Here is a 21,870-nt window from a genome sequence, read left to right on the forward strand (position 1 = left end):
TACCTTGGGTCTCTGGAGGGTGCTGGCCAGGATGTCTTCCAGGGATGTGACCTACAAATGGAGAATGCCTACTTTCTATTCATGCCTGTAGGATGTGATTCTGCTGTGTATGTGGCCCAAGCAGGAATGGATTGTTACAGCAATGGCTTACTTGCTGCTTATCATTTTCTTGACTACTTGTCTAGATCTGGGTCTGAGATTACTTCACAGGCACTTTGGTGTTTTAATGTGGTCAGATAAATCTGTGCTTTCTCCTTTTTCTCCTAACACTTGTGGCAGAGCATATGAATGCCAATTCCATGACTTTTGGGGTGACAGGATCAGGAGAGATCTGTGTCTAACAGTTTAAGATGTATATTGAATTCAGAGATTTGGAACATGTCTTGTTCAGATGGAACATCTGATTTAAATTTCTGGAGCTCCCAGCTCCAGAATAGCTCAGCAGCTTGAATAATAAATAGGCAGCGCTTTTCTTTTCTTTCAGTTTGGCAGGTGATGAGACCTTGAACGTTGTTATCTCATATTCCAAGTCTATATCCAGATAAGTAGGCTGTTGGCTGGTGTTGTGTCTCTTTGTCAGTTTGGAGCTGTGGAACTCTGTAAAATTAATTGATTACATTACATTTGAACCAGGGTCTGCTACTTTCTAGAGAAATGTATCAACTATATGCAATTTAATTTTTTGAGACAGACTCTTTTCTTCTCAGTCACACTGTGCTCAGTACTTTGTCACTAGAGGGGCAGTAAAACGCTGATCAGTTTTTTCCCCTCAAATAAAATGTTCCTTTATTTTGTGAGAAGAGCAATTTTCTCAGCTAGTTGAAGCAATTAATGCTTGATTTGAAGACAATGGAAAGGGCAGCTGCTGTGTATCATTCATACAAGGCCAAGTGTCCATATAAGTGATTTCACAGTTCTAGGTACAAGAGATTATTTTGAAGTCACTTTTTATTTAAATTGGCTCTTGGTATTCTGGCAGTAGGGAAGCTTGTGACTTGCCAATGATGGTGTGCTCTGATTCTGATTGCATGAAATGCTGTCTGGTTTTGTGGAATGCAGTCACCTTTAAAAGAAAGGTGTGCATGGCTTTTACAATGTGAAAGGCAAAACTGCTTTTATCTTCTGCATAACTTGACTAGACTGGAACAGAGCAACATTAACTACAGTAATAGCTTCATCCAATGGCACCAGTGTGGTTGGGCATTAGTATGAGAAAGCCATTCTTTCACATACAGCAAACAAAGTATTCTTCTACTATGCTCCTGCAGTGGATCAGTAACCATTTTTGACTTAGAAATGGATAAAATACTACTTGGATGATTATACTGAGGGCATCTCCAGCAGCAGATTGATACCTAGATGATAAGCAGGGGTAGGAGAATAGGAGGCTTTTCTTGGGTAAAATATCCAGAAGGAGTAAATGGAGGGTGTCTAAACTGTTTTAGTTGCAGAGATGATCATGTTATTATAAACGACAAGATTCCTGAAAGAGACTTGAGAGGCTGAAGGGGAGAGCAAAATATTATACAATCAAAGCTTGACATCTGGTTTGGTTTTTAATCTGTCTCACTTATCTCTGTATGATTAATACTATGTGTACAACATGGATAGAAACTCTGATTTGTCTGAGCCTACCTAATGTCTGTAGGGAGATGGTTGGATGTGCATTTTGCTAAGGGATTCTAAAATCTATATTCAGCTAAAGCACTGAAAATCAAGTAGTAGATGCCTGTTGGAACAGTGTTTTCAACACAGTATGAGGGTAAAATACAGTTTAAATTCTTGGTGTAAAAAGCTCTATAGCTTCAAATTTTTCTGCAAGTCCTCATTTTCAATTTACTGCAAATTAAATATCTAGCAAAAGGATCATACTTGCATCCCATCTACAGTGAGATAACTTGTGTTTATATAGGTGAATTCGGCACTCATTTCTGCTCGTTACACCTGATTGATGAATATACTATGTATCTACTACGTACTTACTTTTGTCACTGTTTTCTTCTCAGGATCAGATCTTTATGGAGAATGTTGGTGCTGTAAAGCAGCTTTGTAAACTAACAAACAATCTTGAAGTCAGAATAGAAGAACTGGAACAGTGGAATAGGAAGCTGGCCAGGCTGAAACGGATCAACAGTTTAAAGTCAACAGTCAGTGAAGAGAGCAAAGTCAGGTACCTCTGGCTGGGATGTTCTCTAATAGTTGTCACACAAGTTGTTAAAGTGATCTCTGAGATAGAAGTTTTTGCTTGACAGAAGAGTTCAGCTATTTTCCAGTATTTAAGATGTGCAAAAGACCCCAAATTTCTCAAATTTTTTTAGTCACTGATGAAATTTATGTTTGAAATGGCTGTTAAATTGCAGTAATTTTTGTAATTGCTTCTGTTGCATTAAGTAAAGGGTATATTAAGTCCAGTTACAGTTCTGGGACTTGGAAATTGCTTCTAAAGCAAATCTGCAGAGCTTCTTCTGCAAGGAAGAATCTTCACTGGTGCTTCAGTGGAAGTGATGAGTGTTTCCTGTTTCTAAGCCATTTCCCCAAGATTTCTTCGAAATCAAATCTAGCATTTAAGAGCATTCACCTGAATGAGTTAACTGGAGACCTTTATCCTTGAAAATGAATCTGCTGACACTTCTGCCTTTCCCTTTATAAATGTTAAAATTACAAAACCAAGTGACATTAAAAAGGTCTTTTCTTCATTAATTACTTGCTGAAGCATTTGAATGTTAAAGAGATCTTGTCTCTTATAGCAGGTATAGTCGAGCTAATAGTCTCTTGCCATCAATAAAATCAGTCCCACTAAAATCCAGGAAGGTGAGTGAAATGAAATCCTTGTCTGAGTCATTCACTGTGATTTGCTTTCACTTTCTCTTGCCTGTGTCAGTGTATAGGAAGTGGATACCCCTTTTCAAAGGGATCATATGAGTTAGGAAATACACATACTGACCTTTTTCAAGACAGTCTTCCTAGGCTGCCAAGCCCTGTTCTTTAATGTGAACCAATACTCATTTGACTGCTTTGCTTTTGCCAGTGCCAAAGAGTAAGAGAAAATGATGGGTCAAATGTGCTTTGTACCATAATGACAGTCAAATGCTCCATCACCTAAGATTATCCTACTTGTTTGGAAAGTGCCTTTCTTCTGTATTTGTACCAGTCCTGCTTTAACATGGTCTGAGCACATACTGAAAGCTGCTGAGCTTTTAGTTCTGGACACTTACTGAGTTCTTTATTTGATTTTGAAATACTTCAAAAGTATGAAAAATAGCAGGAAGAAAGGACAAGGAGCTGTTATTTTTATCTATCCTTTCTTCTTCTACAGTGTTTGTGCCCCCAAACTATCAACAATGCACAGTGCACTGAAAGTCTTAAAGACCTTCTAATTACTTCTAATAAAGTTTTTCTCTGTAGATGTTGACCCCTATATAAGGGTGATCAGGAAAGAAACAAGGGTGATGTAAAGTCAACCTAGTATAGTATTTCTTAATCTACTAGTAGTTGCTTAGATATGTGCCACTTGAATTAACCAAACTCTTTTTTTACCCTAGGTTTGTTTATCAAAGACCAAAGAATCTTGCTCTGTGAAGATTTTCCGGGTGACTATAATAGCTTTGATTGCTATTATGGCACTATGGTAACAATTAATTAACAGCAATTTGACTTGTTTCTCCTTTCCCCTTTCTACTTATCTGAAAGAATACAGCACTTTTTCTTCTTCTTTTTCCTTCCTACTGGAAGAACTCAATGTATTAAAATGAACAATTAATATCACACAACTGATCTCTCTCCATGTCACAATGTATGGTGCACCTTGAATCTACCTCAGTGGCTTATACTACTTATCCAGGTGCAAAACTGGACTCTGCATGTTTTATCCAATCATTCTGTGCCTAAGTTTAGTTTCGGATGTACAGAGTGATTCTGTGGACTGAAATGAAGCTGAACTTGTTCCCACTGTGGTGGGCAATTATGTGACTGGAAGTTTAACTTGTGACATTGGACTTGTGGAAAGGAAAGTATGCTCTGGACTTCCGAGATTGCCATTTTTTGTCTCCAGTCCAAAAACCTGTGACTTGCAATCTCTTTGTGACCTCAGTACTTGAACTGGTGCTGTGATTCTATTTAAGTTGGAAAGTGGCTGTATTTTGTGTTGAATAGAAGTATATGAACACAATACTGTATAGAAGTATCTGATCTAAACCCCATTAAATTCAGCTCAAATTTTTCCCACTAAAGGGAAAGTGATCAGATAGTTAATATTTGCATGACTGCATTTTGACACAATTCTGTCAAGGTATTATTCCTATCGTATTGCATAAAAGATGGATGTAAATCTACAGAACAATTCTCTTTCTACAGTGCTTTGACAATATGGAGCCTATATTTACTTAGCATTCATGACAGCCGTTTTGAAAAACATCCAGTTTACAGGCAAGTAGTTAAATTACCATTAGTGAATTCAAATTAGTAGAAGCAGTAATAGACTGTGGATCAATTTGTTTTGGTCCTCAACTCTAATGTCCATTTCTTAATGAATTGTTTTCCTTCATCAGCAGTACCTCAAGTTCTGTTCCAGTCTCTCCCTCTACTACCACAGCAGGTACTGTGTCTCTGGTCTGCATACACATATTGGCTGTTATAAAATGCCAGTACACAACATTTGTGAGAATTATATTTTGGTTTTGTTGTTGTTGTTTGCTTTTTTTTTTTAGCATTGCAGAGTGAAAGCACAGTTTCTCAGACCACACAGCCCATCAGCAGGATCCCTGAAGTGAATTTCTGTGACATTTTCCCTTGTGACAAGGTCTATTGTTGTCCAATTCATCAACCAAAAATTAAATCTCTGAGTTATGAAAAAAATAATGCAAAGGAAAAACGTAAGTTGAAAATGTAATCCTTTATAATTTGAGCAGAGACTGTATGGAAAGTATGGGGGAAGGGGCAAGAATCTTTAATTAGCTTTCTACAAAAGAGCTTATTCCAGAGGATTTAAAAAATCTTGATATAACTAATCATCTGACACTGCAGTCAATATATTTTTGAAAAATCAAGTCTGGTTACCCTTAGGAATTTGGGGCCCTAAGATGTCTTCTCTGCTGTCACTGTTTTTCCTGGCCATTCTTGGTAAATTATTTTATGTGAACTGGAAAGTCACTAATCCCTTTAATTGACCTTTGGCTACAGTTGGATGTGAGTTGATTAGAGGTAGTAGAGAATTAATTAACAGATGCAAAAAACTCAAAAAAACCTGAATTGTGTCACAATGTGGTGGTACTACATCTTTTCCATGGGCAGAGACAGAATGCCAGCTGCCTGAAAACATAAAACTTACGCTTAATACTCTGATTGTTAAGGCAGGGGTTTTGAATAGTATTTGAAGTATTTGAATATTGAAGTATTTGAATAGTATTTGAAGGCAGAGCTCTATAAAATACAATTCTTTTACTGGAATGAATTATTTTACTGATACTGTCTACTAGATGTTGTATGCATAGTGTCTGAGAAGATGCGCTGTTTACAACTTTTCTAATATTTATAAGAAAGGGTTAATGCATAAAGGTATGCATAACTTGTGGGAATGTATATTCCTCTCTCCCAGTCCTTTACATATCCAGTGTCTGGAAGCAAGTATTAATATTACTAAACCAGCATTCATACTCTTCCTGTCTTGGCCTTGGGAACAATTCTTGCAGCACAGTCGACAAAGTGAAGTGAAATTGGGGATGGATGCAGTTCAGCCTCTGTAGTACAAATGTCTGCCAGGGCAGGCATTGCCAATTGCTGTGACACTCTCAGCGTGAACTGTTTCAGTGGGACTCATCCACTGGCCAATCTTTATTTACTCTGCAGACAAGCTGTATGTGAGTGGTCCTTGTGATTCTTGTGATCAGTGCTGCAGTAGGCCCCGTGCCAGATAGAGCTCAATACAGCTTTCAAGAGGTCATACCTGAGTGATTTATATTGCTCTGAAACCTGAAAGAGTGTTGATTAATTAAGAAGACATTAATCTCATTTATAAATGAGGGAATTGTAGATGGATGAAAATGAAATATGAAAACCTTCTATCCTCAGCTGGCTGCTTCTGATATTAGGTGGAAAGAGAAGATAAGAATAAACACAAAGCATTACCTTCTCAAGGTTTTATGCTCCAAATAGCATTAAGAATGGATCCAAGAGTGAAAAATCAGCACAGTACACAAGCTACTGAAAGATTTCAGTTCTGCACAAGTTTAATGAACCTGAAAATATCCCCAGATGGAAGGTAACAATGTCAATATGAAATCCAAACAGAAGGAAAACCAACAAGCTGTTTAATGTAGCTGTAGCCAAGATAAATGAAAAGGAAAATGTTTTCAGAAAAAAAAAAAAAGCTAAGCATTAAATATGGGGAATAATCATGATAAAAAGTGGATGCTTTAGAATCAGCTGATTAGTCTGATTCATGGAAAGGTAGAGCTATTTCAAATTGCAATTAAATTAAATACTAATTTAGGAGTTACTACAGACCTTTTGCTGCTCCACATGCAATACTTGAATTCTGTGAATGCAGACTACTGCATATATTGTAGCTCCTAATCCTTGGCATCCCAGAGCTATTGATGAAAAGGCTGTTTGGAAAGTTCAAGTAGAAGCAAAAGCATTCATAAGCAAGAGAAAAATTATTAAACAAAAACTCAGCCATCTTTATGTCACCTAGCTTAATACGACCTTTTTTCCTCATATTTTCTTTTAACTGATTTCTCTGGAGGATTTAGACTTTGAACTTCCATTGATTTCAGTGGAATTGAGGAATGTGAATACCCTTCAGCATTTGGGTCTTTTCTGCTCTCTGCTTCCATGCCATGAGTGCTCACTGCTCTCCCCTTAATGTTAAGTGCCACCAATAACCAGGAGCTGTCCTTACTTGTTGTTTCTCCCCAGTGTCTCTCCCCTCACAATAAAAGGTTGGTGAGAGCTCCTGCTGGATTTTGGTCAGCCTCAGGCATTCACATCTATTGCCTTCAGAGGGCAGTTAACAGATTCATAGTAAAGTACCACCACGATGAGAAACCATCAGCAGATTTTTCCCATGTTGCATACAGAATATTACTAGTCATTTGAATTAAAACCATAGAGTATTTGAGAAAAAAAAAAGATACTACATTTATTGGATGAGTTTTTCTTAATCTTATCTGAAGATGGTGGTTTTCCTCACTACATTTTTGCCATGCTTGTAGTTCTATATTTGTTATTGAATTGAATCTTCACAGCCCACATGGGCCTTTGAGAAAGCCCTCAGCATTACTATATTGAAAGAGTGGAATTTTATTTACAATTTATTGAAGGTTGCTGTGGTGCTTTGTGGTAGTTCTTGGTGTTCTCAATTGGCACCTTGTATTCAAAATTTAGATTGCAATATCTGAAAGAACAATGAAATGGTAATTCTATGATGAGTAAAAACCCAAGTGAAAATAAAGTTCTATGCTGGTTACCAACTTGGTTTAAATAGTTGAAATCTTAGTGAAGTAAATCTGTCTTTGTCCTGGTTTTTGTACAAAATTCTGATACTGCTTAATGCTTTCTTCCACCACCTGCGAAAGAATTACAGTTTTAAGTGTTTACTAATTCCAAGTTTTTAATAAATATTCCTACCAACACTTGCATGAGCTGAACTATTTTATCTACATAGAGCAATCTTTTACCTCCACTAGGGGGTATAGGTTTTCTACAGAAAAATGTAGCTAGCTAGCTCTCTGTTAATGAAAATACAAAATTACAGTGTTTAATGCATTGCTAGCATATCTGGACTATTAAGAGAAAGCAGGAGAAAATGAATGTGTGACAATTAGTCTGTGAATTAAAGGGAGGAATGAGAGAATGAGCAGGCTTTCATTAGATCTGCCCCAAGATGAGTGTACATGTATAAGTGATTGCATGTGTTCAGTAGCCATTTTACTAGGTGCGTGGAACTGTATAATGAAATGGGACAGCAGATGACTGCTAAATGCAGCAGTTACCACCACATCTGGCAGAACCTGTAGATCTGTATGGTGAGTTAGTAAATAGGAAATGAATTCAAGGACTAGCTGGCAGCAGTATGAGAGTTTTGTTAATAAACATAAGACAGATTAAAATCCCAAAGATGATTTTGTATTACATTGCTTTTGGGCCCTTGGATTCCATTTCTTAATGTTGCTCCATGCTCTTGGTCACCTAATAGCATGAGAAAAGTCTGGATTTTCTTATTTCCCAATACTGAAATGAAATCCAAATCTGGAATGAATAAGAAAACAGTAAGGTCAATCCAGCTGTCTTGCTTCAGTCTCAGTAATAATGCATTTTGATCCCTGCTTCCTATCATGAAACAGTCATTCTGAAATCAGAAAGTTGCCTTGGAAAACATGGTAATGGAGTATTTTGGTATTGTAGAAATGACATTTGATGGAGCAAGTTAGTTTAGGCAAGATCAGGATTTCCCAGTGCCAGTTTCCTGGTAACATGTCTCTGGACAGAGTCTGAGCTGGCAATCTGTGTAAAAGCACAGGAATAGCATTAGACCATTTCCCATAGGCTTGAAGGGCCATTTGCCTTCCCCAGGTTGTACTATATGATGGTTATCCAAAAGACTTTAAAGTTCACTTTTCTGAGCAATTGTTGAGCAAATTAATAGAATAACAATTAAAAAGAGAAGTCACCAGCTTATATTGCACAGCCTCGTTCCATGTTTGAAGTTACAGAGGTGATATCAGTGAACATGGTGATCATGTTGTTAGACATGTGTATTTGCTTTTTTAATTTGGTTATGCATCCTCTCTCTGAAGTACTGGCTCAGTCCTCAATATCTTTACAACACACATTCAGAAATCTAAGTTGTTCCCCCAGCTTGTATTTGCATACCAGATGCCTATAATTCCTTACATGATTTTCTCACTAATAAGAAAGATGTGGCTTTATGTTCAGATTTGTGCTGAAGTGCCTGGCTGCATAGTGACTTTCAGCTTGGCTCTCTATAATAGAAATTGGTGAAGTTCTCTGTGTGTGATGAAGTCTTTTCTATTAGGATATGTTTTGGAAATATTTTTGATATTCTGTAGATTTCAAAAACTTGTTTCTTGTTATCTGCAAACTTATTTTGACTGTGTATATCTTCTTCTGAATGAACGTGCTTTGTATTTTAAAGATCTCTCTCATGGTTATGCATGTCTTTATTCAAGAGATAATTAACAAAATGTCTTTTGGTTTTGTATGGTATGAATATACTTTGCTGTTAGGGCTAGGCTCATTGTGCTAGGCTTATTTGGGCAATGTTTGTACGTTCATCCTTTCACAGGAAACAAAAGCGACATGTTAAACAAACGAGATCCCGTCAAAAAACCTGGTGGGAGACCTGATCTTGGAAATGACTGTAAGTCCTATATTTAAATGAAAAAAAAATTTAAATGTTTACTTGTATAACTTTCAAGATCTACTTTTGGGCTTTCAATTCTGCTTCTGGAATTTAGGGAAGTTTCAGTTATAATTCATCATTATAGAGAATTACCACTTGTGAGTCTAGCTCCTGTGAACAACAGGAAACCTGTGATTCACTGTAGTTTTGATTTTATTCTTACATCTTCATTAGATTCTTACAGATATCCTGACTGCCCTCTCTAGAGAGTTCTTAGGCTTGGCTTCAGGTACAATAAAATGACAAGTGGCATTTTCCTTGACAGGGGCTAAAATCTTGTGCTTAGGGATATGAGTGTGATATTCATGTGCAGGAAACTCATGATACAGTGTGAAGGAAGTGTTTGGGGTTTGCCTCATCTCACCTAAGGGATTAAAATGTCAGCTGCTCAAAGGAGCCATCCCTACCTTCAGATCCTGACACTGCCTTCAGAGGAGATGAAATTAATTCCTTGACACAGGAAGCTTGGCTCGATTTCAGATTCCCCTTTTAGTGACTGTGCACTGCTGCCAGAGCCAGCCTGGGCTGAAAATATTGATTCTTTTATGTAAAGATGAGAATCTGCTGACTACATATGTTATAACAGCATGCTCTGGCATTCATTCAGTATGAGCAGGATTATGTCTTGTGTCTTTTTGGTTTATGTGGATCCTCTGTTTTAAGGCTTGATTGTTGTTGTTTTGTTGTTTTGTTGTTTTTAATAAATATTTGATTAAAGAATATGCAATATTTGGATGATAAAACATCTAGACTTAGACATCTAGACCATGCACTTAAAGCAGGTGAGGAATAGAACACAGGTTCTGCTTGTTGCCTGGATGTGCCCCTGTGGGATGATCTGGTAAAAATCATTTCCCTTCTGTTTTTTGCGTGGGTACACAGACCTCAGAGGAGATCACTATGTTACATGTTGTATGGAGTTGCTGTGTCATAGGCAAATGTTCTCCTGTGCTACTTCTCTGAGATGAACATGCTCAATTTCCCTCTGTCACTTGTAGATATTTTCATGCTGAAAATTAAGTATATACTACCACACAGAGACTTTATAATCAGAGAACAGATCAACCTATACTCATCAAGTTTCTCTGCAAAGTAGAGAATGCTTGCTGTGGAACAGAGGAACAGAAACACAAACCCAGTGTGCACAGCCTGATGTAGAGGGCTTGGGCCTGCTGAACCAAATCTTCCTTGTGCTTTCTGCCCCACATTGTAAGACCAGGTGAAGGGTCTGCAGAGGAAAGCTGTATGAGGAGCTGCTGAGATCCTCTGGTTTGTTCAGCCGAGAGAAGAGGATACTGAGGGCACAGCTCCTGGTTGGCCCTCAGTTTCCTCATGAGGGGAAGAGAAGGGGCAGACACTGATCCCTTTGCTCTGATCAGTGATAGGACTCGAGGGAACAGCATGAAGTTGTATCAGGGGAGGTTTAGGCTGGGTATTAGGGAAAGATTCTTCCTCCTGAGGTTGATCAGGCAGTGAAACAAGCTCCCCAGAGAAGTGGTCATGACACCAAGGCTGCCAGAGTTCAGCAAGGATTTGGACAGCACTCTCAGACACGTGGTGTCTGCCTAAGGGAAAAACAGTGTTATCATGGCTATATTCATCATCTATCTGTAGTATATTACAAAATTCTTGCAAAAAAAAAAGTTCTTGCAAATTCAAGGCAACATTATATGAAGAAATTATAAAATTTTCATTTAACTTCTGTAGCTTTTTTCCCACAGGGAATTAGAAACAGGTTTTGCTGCATTCCATATTATTCCTCTCAACAAAGATGAGGTTTTTCAACTTTGTGGTTACTTGAATGGGTATGGCTTCTAGTACATGAAAATGAATATTGACACATTTGAGTTTTACTTGGGCTGCCATCAAAGTAGCCTTCAACATCTGCGCAAAAGAAAATGGTGCAATGTTAGGTTCCCAGGATATCTGTCCTTGCAAACTGAACAAGGTTCTTATCTCCAATGGCAGAATGATGGTAATCAACTAGAGGCTTTTAATTAAGTCCTAATTTAGACCTGCAGCAAGTCCTGTAGTGACAATCAAGGCAGCAGACTAACTGCAGTTTTACTATGCTCTTATCTATTATTTCTGAAATAATCAAGAAAAAACTATTATTCTTAATATTTTTAGGGATTGATACAACAATCAGTTCCATACAGATTTTGCAAACTCAGCAAAGCATTGACAACCGCTATTGTAGTAAAAATCTGCAGTGCAGGTAGGTGAATCTTTAATAATTATTACTTTATTATTTAATAAAATAATAAAAATAATTGTTTTATTTTGCTATAGTAGAATAAAACACCATTATTATGGCCTGGCTGCCTGGCTGGCTTCTGCTCACAGTTGCTTCCTCTTGCATGCAGTAGTCTTTGATACCTTTTTATGGTTTTTTTCTGTTTAAATTTAAATACAATTTCCATGTTTTGGTAAAGATACTGTCTATATCAAAATCCCATGTGTATTAATACAACCTTTTTCAGCTCTGGAAACTACAGCTATCTTATTCCTATTAATAAATACACACCCATGGATGTAGAAATCTCACTGGAAATAAAGTAAGTACAATTAAAAGGAATGCATGCAAAAGACGACAGTGGTTCTTCATTTGATAGACATTCTTGCCTGATGTCTATTGTTACACAAATTTGTCCTATTCAGGAGGGTGGGAAAAATCTATGCAAAACTAAATTGTTAATGTAGACCTTTTGGGTAGATTCCTTGCTGTTGCATAGGTCCAATACCATTCTCAGCTCAAGGAAGATTTCACCCAATGTTGCAGGTATTGAAATCCAGAAGTCTTAAGCTTCAATCCTAATAATCATTTGGGCAGACATGTATGTGTGTATTGGCAGGATTTTGGTCTCTGACCTAGGGATCTGATTTTTCTTCTGTTGTAGAGAAACATTATTAGGAGCATAACATGAGAGAAGGTACTCCAGAGAGTACCTTCTTTGGGCCTGTTGTACCAAGGCCTGTGAAAGGGGGATTCTTGTGCAGGAACTTCTGGTGTTGCATAAAATTGTGACTTGCAGCAGACTTATTCCTTTCAGCAGGAATTTTCTCCTCAAAACCCCACCTCCACTGTGTTCTCCCAGAGGGAACAAGTTATTTATTTTGGAGTTTTATTCTGAGAAAGGCCAGCAATAGCCAGAACAGCTGCCAAACTATCTGCTTGACAACAGTTCATGACTTCTGTCTCTGCAACAAAGGACTCGTCCAGTCTTTTGATCTTCAATGTTATCCCTATAAACATCTGCATTTTTCAGATAAGATGAAATATAACAGGACCCCTGAAGTGTCTGCTTGCTTTCTACAGCCACTGAAAATTTGTCTTTTAAATGTATGCCATTATCATTCAATAGTATAGCCCTCCCGTGTAGGGATTAATACATCATATTCAGAGTTTCACTGAGTTTGACTGTATTTTGAATAATGGTTTGTGGTTTGGGGGCAACTGATTTTATTTTTAATAAAGTCATTTATCCTAATTTTTCTCTGTTTCTTGAAGCACCACAGAACCATTAATTATATTTCTCTGCAAAGTCACATTTGGAAATTATTGCTCTCATTATTCTTCAAGCCACAACACAAGGAAGAATTTCCAGGAAACCACACAGGTAAGATTTTTCTAACAATACTCTGGGTTCTGGGAATTATTTTTATGAAACTAATGGCTGCAAAATTCTGATCTTTGTTGAAGTATTAAAAATCCAAATGCTGGTACTTTGAGTCTGTCAGTCATGGCTGGCTTTGGCATGACCACAATGAGAGGCAGTCTTTTTGTTGGAGTCAGTTTTCTGCTGGCTTTTATAAAAATCTATCCAATAATTCTCTGAAAGCACAGTTTTGATTCTGCTTCAGCCTAAGCCACCACTACAGCTCATTATAACTCCAGAGATACTTAAGAAAAGGGAATAATTTGTCACTCAGAGCTTTAGGAGAGTCCTCCAAACTCTCATCTACTTTATGGTTTCCATTATTATCCTACAGGTAATTAATTCCAATTTTAAAGTCTAGAATTTGCTGGTAACAATGGTAGCGTTCTGCTTTATTTCTGTGTGAACAGGAGTTTACCAGTAAATCCCTTTAGGGAAAATTCTTCATTTTAAAAGCAAAATTGTTTGTGTCTTATTCCCTGGATTGCCTCAATGGGGATAAAAGCTGGTAATACAGGTTAGCTTTTCCCAATAAAAAATATTTAGTGACCAGGTCTCGCAAATCTTGAAGCACCTCCAGTAAATTGATGAAGGCTTTAAACTTTCTTCGGGTTTCCTGGACATACAGGCCTCCTTCAAGGCCTCCATTTGTCAATGTTTGTTCAGAAATGTCTATTCTGGCTAAAACAGTAGGAAAGGCAGAAGCAATGATAATAGCATTTCTGAACACATTGTAGGAGAAACATCTCTGAATTTGGAAGTAATTTCCTAGTTCTTCTGTAGAAGAGTCTTCAGAATTCTGATCTATGATCCCTATGATCCTACACATAACATGTTTTTAATTTTTTTTTTTTTTGCTTGGGTTTTGGATTTTTTTGCTTAGTCAGATTACAGCACTTGAGACAACTCCAGTCTTAAGCTGACTTTTTGCTCAGTTTTTCAAATGCCTTTGCAAAAAGTTACAGGCTTCTCTGTAACAGTGGCATAGTCATCTGAAAGCCCAAATTTTCCAAATTTTGACCTGTCTGCTGTAATTTCAACAGAATTGAAATTAAGTCAGACATAGAGAGTTTCACAATGCAGAAATGTCCTTGAAGCTTACTGACAAAACTGGTCAAAGAGATTTCCTGTGTCAACCTGAAATCCACATCAAAAGACTAAAGCTAACTAGCCTCCAGCAGCAGTGAGCTTTCAGATTTGATGTGACTCAGAATAGAAATGCTGCCTAGTTGAAGAGGTTTCTTTTAAGAGGATTTTTCTAGGGATGGAAAGGCTTATTCCCTACCAAAAGGCAGAACAGCAATCATTTGGACTCACCAGTCCCATGTAAGTTTTGTCATGTGAACATATTGTCTCCAGCAGAGAGGATGTGTCAGAAAGTGAAGTGAGGAGAGAAAGATGAAGGAGTTGAGATACTAGAAATATAAGTTACCATGGATCATTAGGTGAAAGAGAGGTGAGGATTGAATTTTGTTTTATTCATTGTAGCATAAACATTTCAGGTACAAAATATGTTGTTTCACTTTTGCATGGCAGAACACTGTAATAAAAAATAGCATGAAACCTTGCAGGTATCTGTTATTGAAATACTGAGTGAAGATACTACCCATATCTTAAGAATATATGTAGGAAATTTTCTGTATTCTGAGCACTGCTAAAGTTACTGTCCCAAAAACAGCAGAACTGCCATTTGCTAGTATTACAAATTAAAGCTTTCAGGCCACCAGGTATATCAGGAACAATCCCTATTTTTGGGAGGATTTGCTTAGAAAACGAGTGAGGGAATCCAGTTATTCAGAGCCAGCTGAGTGTCACTGGGAGTCAGATGCCTGCCGGTTCTCCTCTGTGTGGAGCTGGTCAGAGTAAACCCACATTTGCAGGGTTTAAAGTCAGCCCCTGATCTTTAAATACATTTGCCTGTAGCTATCAAGTCTTGGTATCATAATTACCTTGCACTTCATTTGTCAATGAAATATTTCCAGAGTCTGTCCTTCTCTCCAGTTTCCCATGGAACAAGGTGATCTAATCTGTCTCTCATTTGTCACCTAGGGACGCCAGCACGTTTGGGCTCTCCCTGTAGCTAAGCTGTATGACAGCGCGTACTCTTTCCGCGTGGCCGTGCCGGTAAGCCTTTTCAAATGGCAACGTGGCAAAAGACAAAGAGCATTTGAACTGAAAGAAGTTCCTATATCAACCTCCTTTATTTTTCCTTTGCAGGGTTTTGCTAGCTGCTCAACAGACCGTTACTTTGCTGGAATTTTTTTTACTGATTACTACTTCTACTTTTATCGGCAGTGTAATTAAAACGTTGCCAAATATTCTGTTCTTCGGGGAAAAGATGAGGAAACGCTTAATATGAAAAAGAGACTTGAAAATAATCCTGGATATTTTTTAAACCACTTTCTGGGTTGTATGGGACTTTCTTGGTGTTTTTCACTTTTAAATTATAAAAAAAAAAGTAGGAAAATAAAGTGTTAACAACAACCATAGCTCTGCATTTCCAGAAACTGTTTCTAAAAGCACATGAAGTAATGGAGTATATGTTGTTGTTGTGGGTGGAATGGGAGCTTCAAAGCTTATTAGAGAAGCCTTCCCATTGAGTTACAAGGTGCAGAATTACCTCTGCCTTTCTAAACTCCTCAGAGAGGAGTCTGGGTGTGGTTGGATCCAATCTTAGCCCCAGACTTAGTCAATGGTTTAAGTCTAAGGAATTATACACATGTGATTGAACCTTTGTACAATTTTGTCATGCAGAATTAAGGATAGCAAGCCAGATGTATAAAAATGAATGATTTTTTATGATAAATGTTTAGACAAAAAGATCTTAACCAGAATTACTACATGGTATAGAACACTACTAATATAGTATATGATAATGTACTATATTAAAGCAATGATATTAAAGTTATCAAAAACCAGAAACAATTATTGAGTAGAGATCAATGTTACTCACCCATACCAATGATTGCGGGCAAACATCTTTAGCTCACCTTAAGAGGTGTCCCCACCCAAGGGAGGAATCTCAACACACACTCCAAGGAGTGTGCTAGAAATCCTTGCCATTTGAAAGTGGCACTTTTTTTGTGTCTGTGTGTCTATCTATCTGTCTGTGTGTGTGTTGTACTCTTATGGTATAAAGTGGTTCACTGTCAGTCATGAGTCTCCATAAGGTTGTAGAGAAGTCATTTGTGTCAGCTCAGCATCTTTAGATAAGGATTCTTTACAATATCTGCCACACCTTCACCTCACTGGATGTTTAACTTTGGAGTTGATGAGTCAGATTTGGTTTTGTGTAATTCAGCACCAAAAGCAGCATGACACCTCCTCTCAGCTCACCAGTGACAGCTTTGAAAAATTTGCATTGCTCAAGTCTTTACTGCATCCCAGGCAGAGCATCCTGCTACAGATGTGCAAATAAAATGATCGTATGGATCACAGAGAAGTTATATGATATTGTATCTACAGCGGACAAGAGCAAGTGGGTAGGAACACTGCTGAGCTGAGATACCCTTCAGTTTTCAGAAAATGGGAAGATGATTGAATTTTATTTATTTATTTATTTATTGTTATTATTATTCCTTTGCAATAAGGGAACCCATTTCTGTCCTATAGGCATACACCTTCTTTTAGTATCTGCTGCCCTTTTTTAGATATAAATCCATTTCTTTTTTTGCTAACAGAACCAAAACCAACCAAAACTCTAAAAGAGAAATGTAGCACTCTGCCAATGCCCTCTAAGACAAGTGTAAGTTAGGGAACAACATATAAATCCACTTGTCTAAGTGTTTCCATTTCAGAAAGCAGTCCTGTTATTAAAACCACAGCTGTGTGATTTAACAACACTACTGCTATTTCAATGAGTTATATTTTAGCTACCTTTTTTTTTCCCCTCTGAAACAGGAATGAACTATTTACTCCTAAATTCAGGTTGTATTTTTTCTTGGTGTTTGTGATTTGTGTTAGTATGATAAAAGAATGGAAATATTGAAAAGAAGAATGTCTTGCCTTCATGGCTTTCTAAGCTGCATATGGATACACACCTGCATGGGAAAATTCTTTCTATTTATATTCAGGAAATACATTTTTAAGGAAGAGCTATTCAAATGAAATTTTACATTAGTTGCTCTGAAAGAACTCAGATATACTAATCAACTAAAGTGTAAATAGTACTGTAGGGTATGTTTAGATCAATCCTTTTTTTGTGTAGAGAAGAGAAAGTAAATATAATAGACTGACTGTCGGGTTTTGAAGATTTATGATGTGAAAGCTACATATGAACAAGTGTCCTCTGAATGAAACTATTTAGCAGTGAAAGGGAAACATTAGGAAGAAAAATTAATGTCTAAAAAAGACCTTGCCACAGTCTTTGTAAACACCAGTGTGCCCTTATTATATATTCATTGCCTGACAATGTGATAGGAGAGTTTGTTTCTCTGCCCTAATTTGGCATTTGTTTTGTCGCTATTTTGGGATTTTCTTTAAGAATCTCCTTCTCACTGATTTTTTTTTTTTTTTTTAATGCATGTGCTTAGTTGAGGCCAATTGCAATGTCTGGTCTCTTTTCCTTAAATGACTCATTTGTTTGACCTTGTATGTGTAAGGGTCTTTTTGGGGTGTGGACTTTTTTTTTTGTCCTGGGAAGTATTTGTTGTGTAAACCACTGTTCTATAGTATTCCAGAGACTAACTGGTATTGGAACTCTGGATACAAAATAATCAGAAATTTGTGCCTTTAATTTATTTAGTCTGTACTTGAGGGTAGAGTCAACTAGTCACAGATGATAATGCATGTGCATTTTGAACAAAAATTCTACCTTTTTAGGCCCACCTGGTTTTCATCACACTATTCTGGACTGTAATTCCCTTCCCAGTGACACAGAGCACTGCAGCAGGAGAATATAAACTCTTAAGTGTTTCCTGTGTTTAAAAAGGCTTTCTGTAATTAGAGTCTAGGGTGAGGTGCATGTGTATAGTAACTATTACTATACACATGGTATACTATACTATACTATACACATGGATAGTAACTATTTTCTTTCTTAAAAGGCTTGTGGTGGTTTAATTACATATCAGTTTGCCCATTTAAGAATTTTCAACTAGTTCTCTAGTCCTGTCATTTGTTTGTAGTAAGATACTGTTGAAGATTTCATTCAGGTTTAAGGTGATATGTGGCTGTATGAAGGCTGTGTTCTAACATGTCTGAGATAACAAATATCAATCTTGGCAAAAGCTAGGGAAGACCTAGCAGAAATTAAATACTTGGCGTTAAAAGAGCTGTGGCTGAGTGCTGTTTAGCTGCTTACTGAGGTTGAATTGTGACACAGCCCTACCATAAACCCAGTGGGTGACTGACCTACATGACCAGATTTTGATCCATTTTGGACTGGAAATATAGAAGCTCTAGGAATGATTCTCACTCCCCTAACTGCCAAGCCTTCACTTTACTGTGTTTGGGGAAGTGGAACTCATCTTGACAGCACTGGTGATATTCTTGGCCTCCTGCTGTCCTTCTCCCTTGTATGGCATTGAACTAGAATTACCAGAGAAAAGAATAGCACAGGAAAACATGGCCAGCAGCATTTTCCATCCTGTACACGCAAAGGAAGTATGGTTTGACCTTTCCAAATGAATAGGTTTTAACAAGTTTAAGCATGTCTGTTGGGTTTTTTTGGTTTTTTTTTGTTGTTGTTTGTTTTTCCATTTCTGCATCCTCAATAATGGAATTACAGCATTTTTTAATAGTGGTCATTCTAAGTTGAAAGAATTTTTGTGATTACTGAATAATGAATTATTAATGGTTTACGTAAATTCTACTTGGAACAGGAAATTCTCTTTCCCTTATCTATTTTTTACCACAATGTGGTTGTAAGAGACCTTCAGACATCCATCACTGGAATATGTCTGCCTAATTTAAGAGGGAGCTGAGGCAAGGCAAACTGCCAGGCTGTGTGAAAGTCACAGCTGTAAGTTGCAGAAGGCAAATGCAGGGCTAGAATGGGGTGATCTTGTGCCATCTGATCTGGGTTTCAAACCATGCTGTGCATACCAAGAACATGATGTGGCACTTCATGTTTTTACTTGACTGTAACACAAATTACTTTGCTGTGCTTTTTCTGAGTTTGATCTAGCAGTGGCAGCAGCATTTGAAGTAAGAGCCAGAGGTCAGTTCAAGGCTCAGTGCATTGAGCCAAGAAACTTTAAAGACAGAAAATCCTGCATGGCCACTTCATGGAAACCAAGGACAAGGCAGAAGAGCAGAATGAGTGGTTCTGAGGTGTGAGTCTGCAGCTGGAATTGCTGATGGCCTTTGGCACATCTGTGGACAGCTGTGAGCAAAGGGGCGTTTTGGTCTCTGACCACAGCTCGGTTCAAGTGACTCTTTTGTTCAGAAGATGCCTTATAGGTAGCGAGGAGGCTGCCTGGTGACATGATGTGAGCCCATCCTGAGAAGTTAGCAATCCCATAACTGGGTTTGCAGTCCTGCACAGCACAGGTCTGATGGGAGACCTGAGGGTGAGCTTTTTGTTAAGTCCTGATTATCTACATTTTTCTAGGATTTTAGCTTGTTTTATAAATCAGAAAAATACTTCCGTAAGATTTGCTGTTGGGTTAAATTCTGCTCACAGTACAAGTCCCTCACTCAGGAGTCACTGACTTCTTGAACTACAAATCTGTTGCACAGAACCTGAGCCAATCTATCTGCAAAATGCAAACCTGATTTTGAGTACAACAGTGTGTTTAAAATAAGCCAGTTCATTTTAGGCATAGAAACTACTTTCAAAATACACAGAAAATTAATTTTTTTTTTCAGTTGCAGTGCTGTAAGACTTTTATATGATATGTAGCTTTATATGAAGACATGGCTTTTGTATGGGACATTATAGTATACTTGAAAGTTTTGAACAACTGATGGAAACTCATGATAAGGAATCATTTACTGATCTTGCTTTCATCTTGGAATAATTCTAATAATGTCCCAGATAAATTGTGCTACAGAGAAATAACTTATTTCAGATTTGTGTCCTGTATCACTGATAGTCTGTCACTGCAAAAATCCCAGCTGCTCTGCTGGCTTTTGTGGATTGCTCCTCCTCAAGATGTTTGCTTCCTCCAATGTTCCCTACATGTTGGACAAGGCAAAAGGCAGGACAGGCTTTGATTTGAGCTTTTCTCATATTGATGGGGTACAACTGGATGCTCCCTCACACGGGGATTTCTTACTTGTTTTTCGAAATATTAAACTGTTCCTATCTGTTTCTTTCTGTGGGCACAAATTTTGTATTTTTCAACTTCCTGGCTTCAGATTTTCTTGCATCTTAAAGAAACATAATTTGGCTGAGCCTCCATCAAATTTGATTGTAATTGGTCAACACCTTAAAATTATTGGTAAGCAGAACAGTGAAGTTGATCATATCAGCTTATGAATTTGATGTTGGTTTAAAAGCCAGGATTTAGTTCATTCCAGACAAAAGAATCTTGAGTAATGTCTCTCAGGTTTCTTAAGGGAGATGCTTCTTTTTGAAACAGGATATTTAGGAAATTTTAGTTTGTAGTGCCAAAGCTTTGGATAACATCTGTGGCAGAAGGAGGCTGGGATGCAGTCCTGCTCCTCCATAGACCTGGGACCACTGATGAAGCCTTCATGCCTCCACTGCTCACTAATAAAACTTTGCCAATTCTGTTTTCACTTCATGAAGAGGTGGAGGATCTGAAAGTGGGTCAGTGTTGTAAGGGTAGATGAATCAGACACACTGAGATGCTCAGATGTGTCAGGATTATATTTGTCTGGGACTGATCAAACAGGTCCTGTTTTGGTAAAACCATGTGCTCAGCACTTTAGAAAAATCAGGCCCAGTGAGGAATGTACTAGGTCTAGATTTAGCTTTTCAGCTTGAACGCTTTGATTGTGGCATGTGAACTCAGTATCTTTCTTGAGCTACAGAAATATTTCTCCAGAAAAAATGTGAATGGGTTTTTTTTCTGTACGGTGGGGATCAAGTAATTGAAAGAAACTGTTTTCACTGGTACACGTCCACACCCCCTCCCCTGCACTTATGCATACATAGTATTTGTGAAATTCTTCTGACATGGACAGAATAATTTTAATTAACATCACATAATATCTGGAGTGGCAGTTGCTACGAGTCATGCATTTAACTGAAAGAACTCTGCTTTCTAAGGAAAGGCCAAGGCATAAGTGTGTCCCAGTCCTAGATCATACATACTTGTCCAGTGACTTGCTTCCCCTCCTGCTTATCTCTGGGCCGTGCTGGCAGGTGGTCAGGAGCAGCCTGGCTGATGCACCCAGGGCACTGTGGGTACTGCCTGGAACCTCAGTGAAATTCAAGACATATAACGGCACTTCAGTTAGTCCTAGTGTGTCTTGTCCAGGTACAGTGCCAATGAAAAAAGGAAAATTCACGCACTCACAGCACTTTGGGCACTGATTTCCTAATAAGCATAGTTTCCTCTCCCTTCTTCAGCTTCACCAAACAGCATGTTTTCTGTCAAAACAGCACATGAATGAACATTTCAGTGCAAACCCTATATTCAAAATAACAGGTTTTGCACTGGCAAACCTGACCCAATTTTAACTCTGGTTGCTATGGTGCTCTGCGGGCTGGGTGGCCGGCGGGGCAGATCGATGTGGGGATGGCACACAAGCCTTTTGTTGCTCCTTGGCCAGGGTCCAGCCAGCTTGTTTCCCCCCTTCTTCCTCCACCCCACAGCAGCTGGCAGCAGCCTGCATCTGCTGATCAGGAGCAGTGGTCAGGCTGCAGGCTCTGATGCC

The 21,870-nt window shown here is 38.1% G+C and overlaps 1 protein-coding gene across 4 annotated transcripts in view; it reads left to right on the plus strand.

Moving 5' to 3' along the window:
* MYRFL (myelin regulatory factor like) overlaps positions 1–16,042 on the plus strand; it is a 42,688-nt gene extending 26,646 nt beyond the window's left edge. For 2 of the 4 annotated variants that reach the window (XM_038153922.1, XM_038153926.1), the window contains 12 exons: positions 2,007–2,170; positions 2,748–2,811; positions 3,543–3,628; positions 4,354–4,425; positions 4,548–4,594; positions 4,707–4,871; positions 9,305–9,379; positions 11,552–11,639; positions 11,905–11,979; positions 12,933–13,041; positions 15,130–15,204; positions 15,298–16,042. In XM_038153922.1, the coding sequence (XP_038009850.1) occupies positions 2,007–2,170; positions 2,748–2,811; positions 3,543–3,628; positions 4,354–4,425; positions 4,548–4,594; positions 4,707–4,871; positions 9,305–9,379; positions 11,552–11,639; positions 11,905–11,979; positions 12,933–13,041; positions 15,130–15,204; positions 15,298–15,384 (1,107 nt within the window). In that variant the 3' untranslated portion in view covers positions 15,385–16,042. The remainder of the gene's footprint in view (positions 1–2,006; positions 2,171–2,747; positions 2,812–3,542; positions 3,629–4,353; positions 4,426–4,547; positions 4,595–4,706; positions 4,872–9,304; positions 9,380–11,551; positions 11,640–11,904; positions 11,980–12,932; positions 13,042–15,129; positions 15,205–15,297) is intronic. The other 2 variants (XM_038153923.1, XM_038153924.1) reach the window with 2 other exon arrangements.
* The last annotated feature ends 5,828 nt before the right edge of the window (positions 16,043–21,870 follow it).

The sequence above is a fragment of the Motacilla alba genome, chromosome 1A (genome assembly GCF_015832195.1).
Source record: "Motacilla alba alba isolate MOTALB_02 chromosome 1A, Motacilla_alba_V1.0_pri, whole genome shotgun sequence".
Lineage (NCBI taxonomy): Eukaryota > Metazoa > Chordata > Aves > Passeriformes > Motacillidae > Motacilla > Motacilla alba.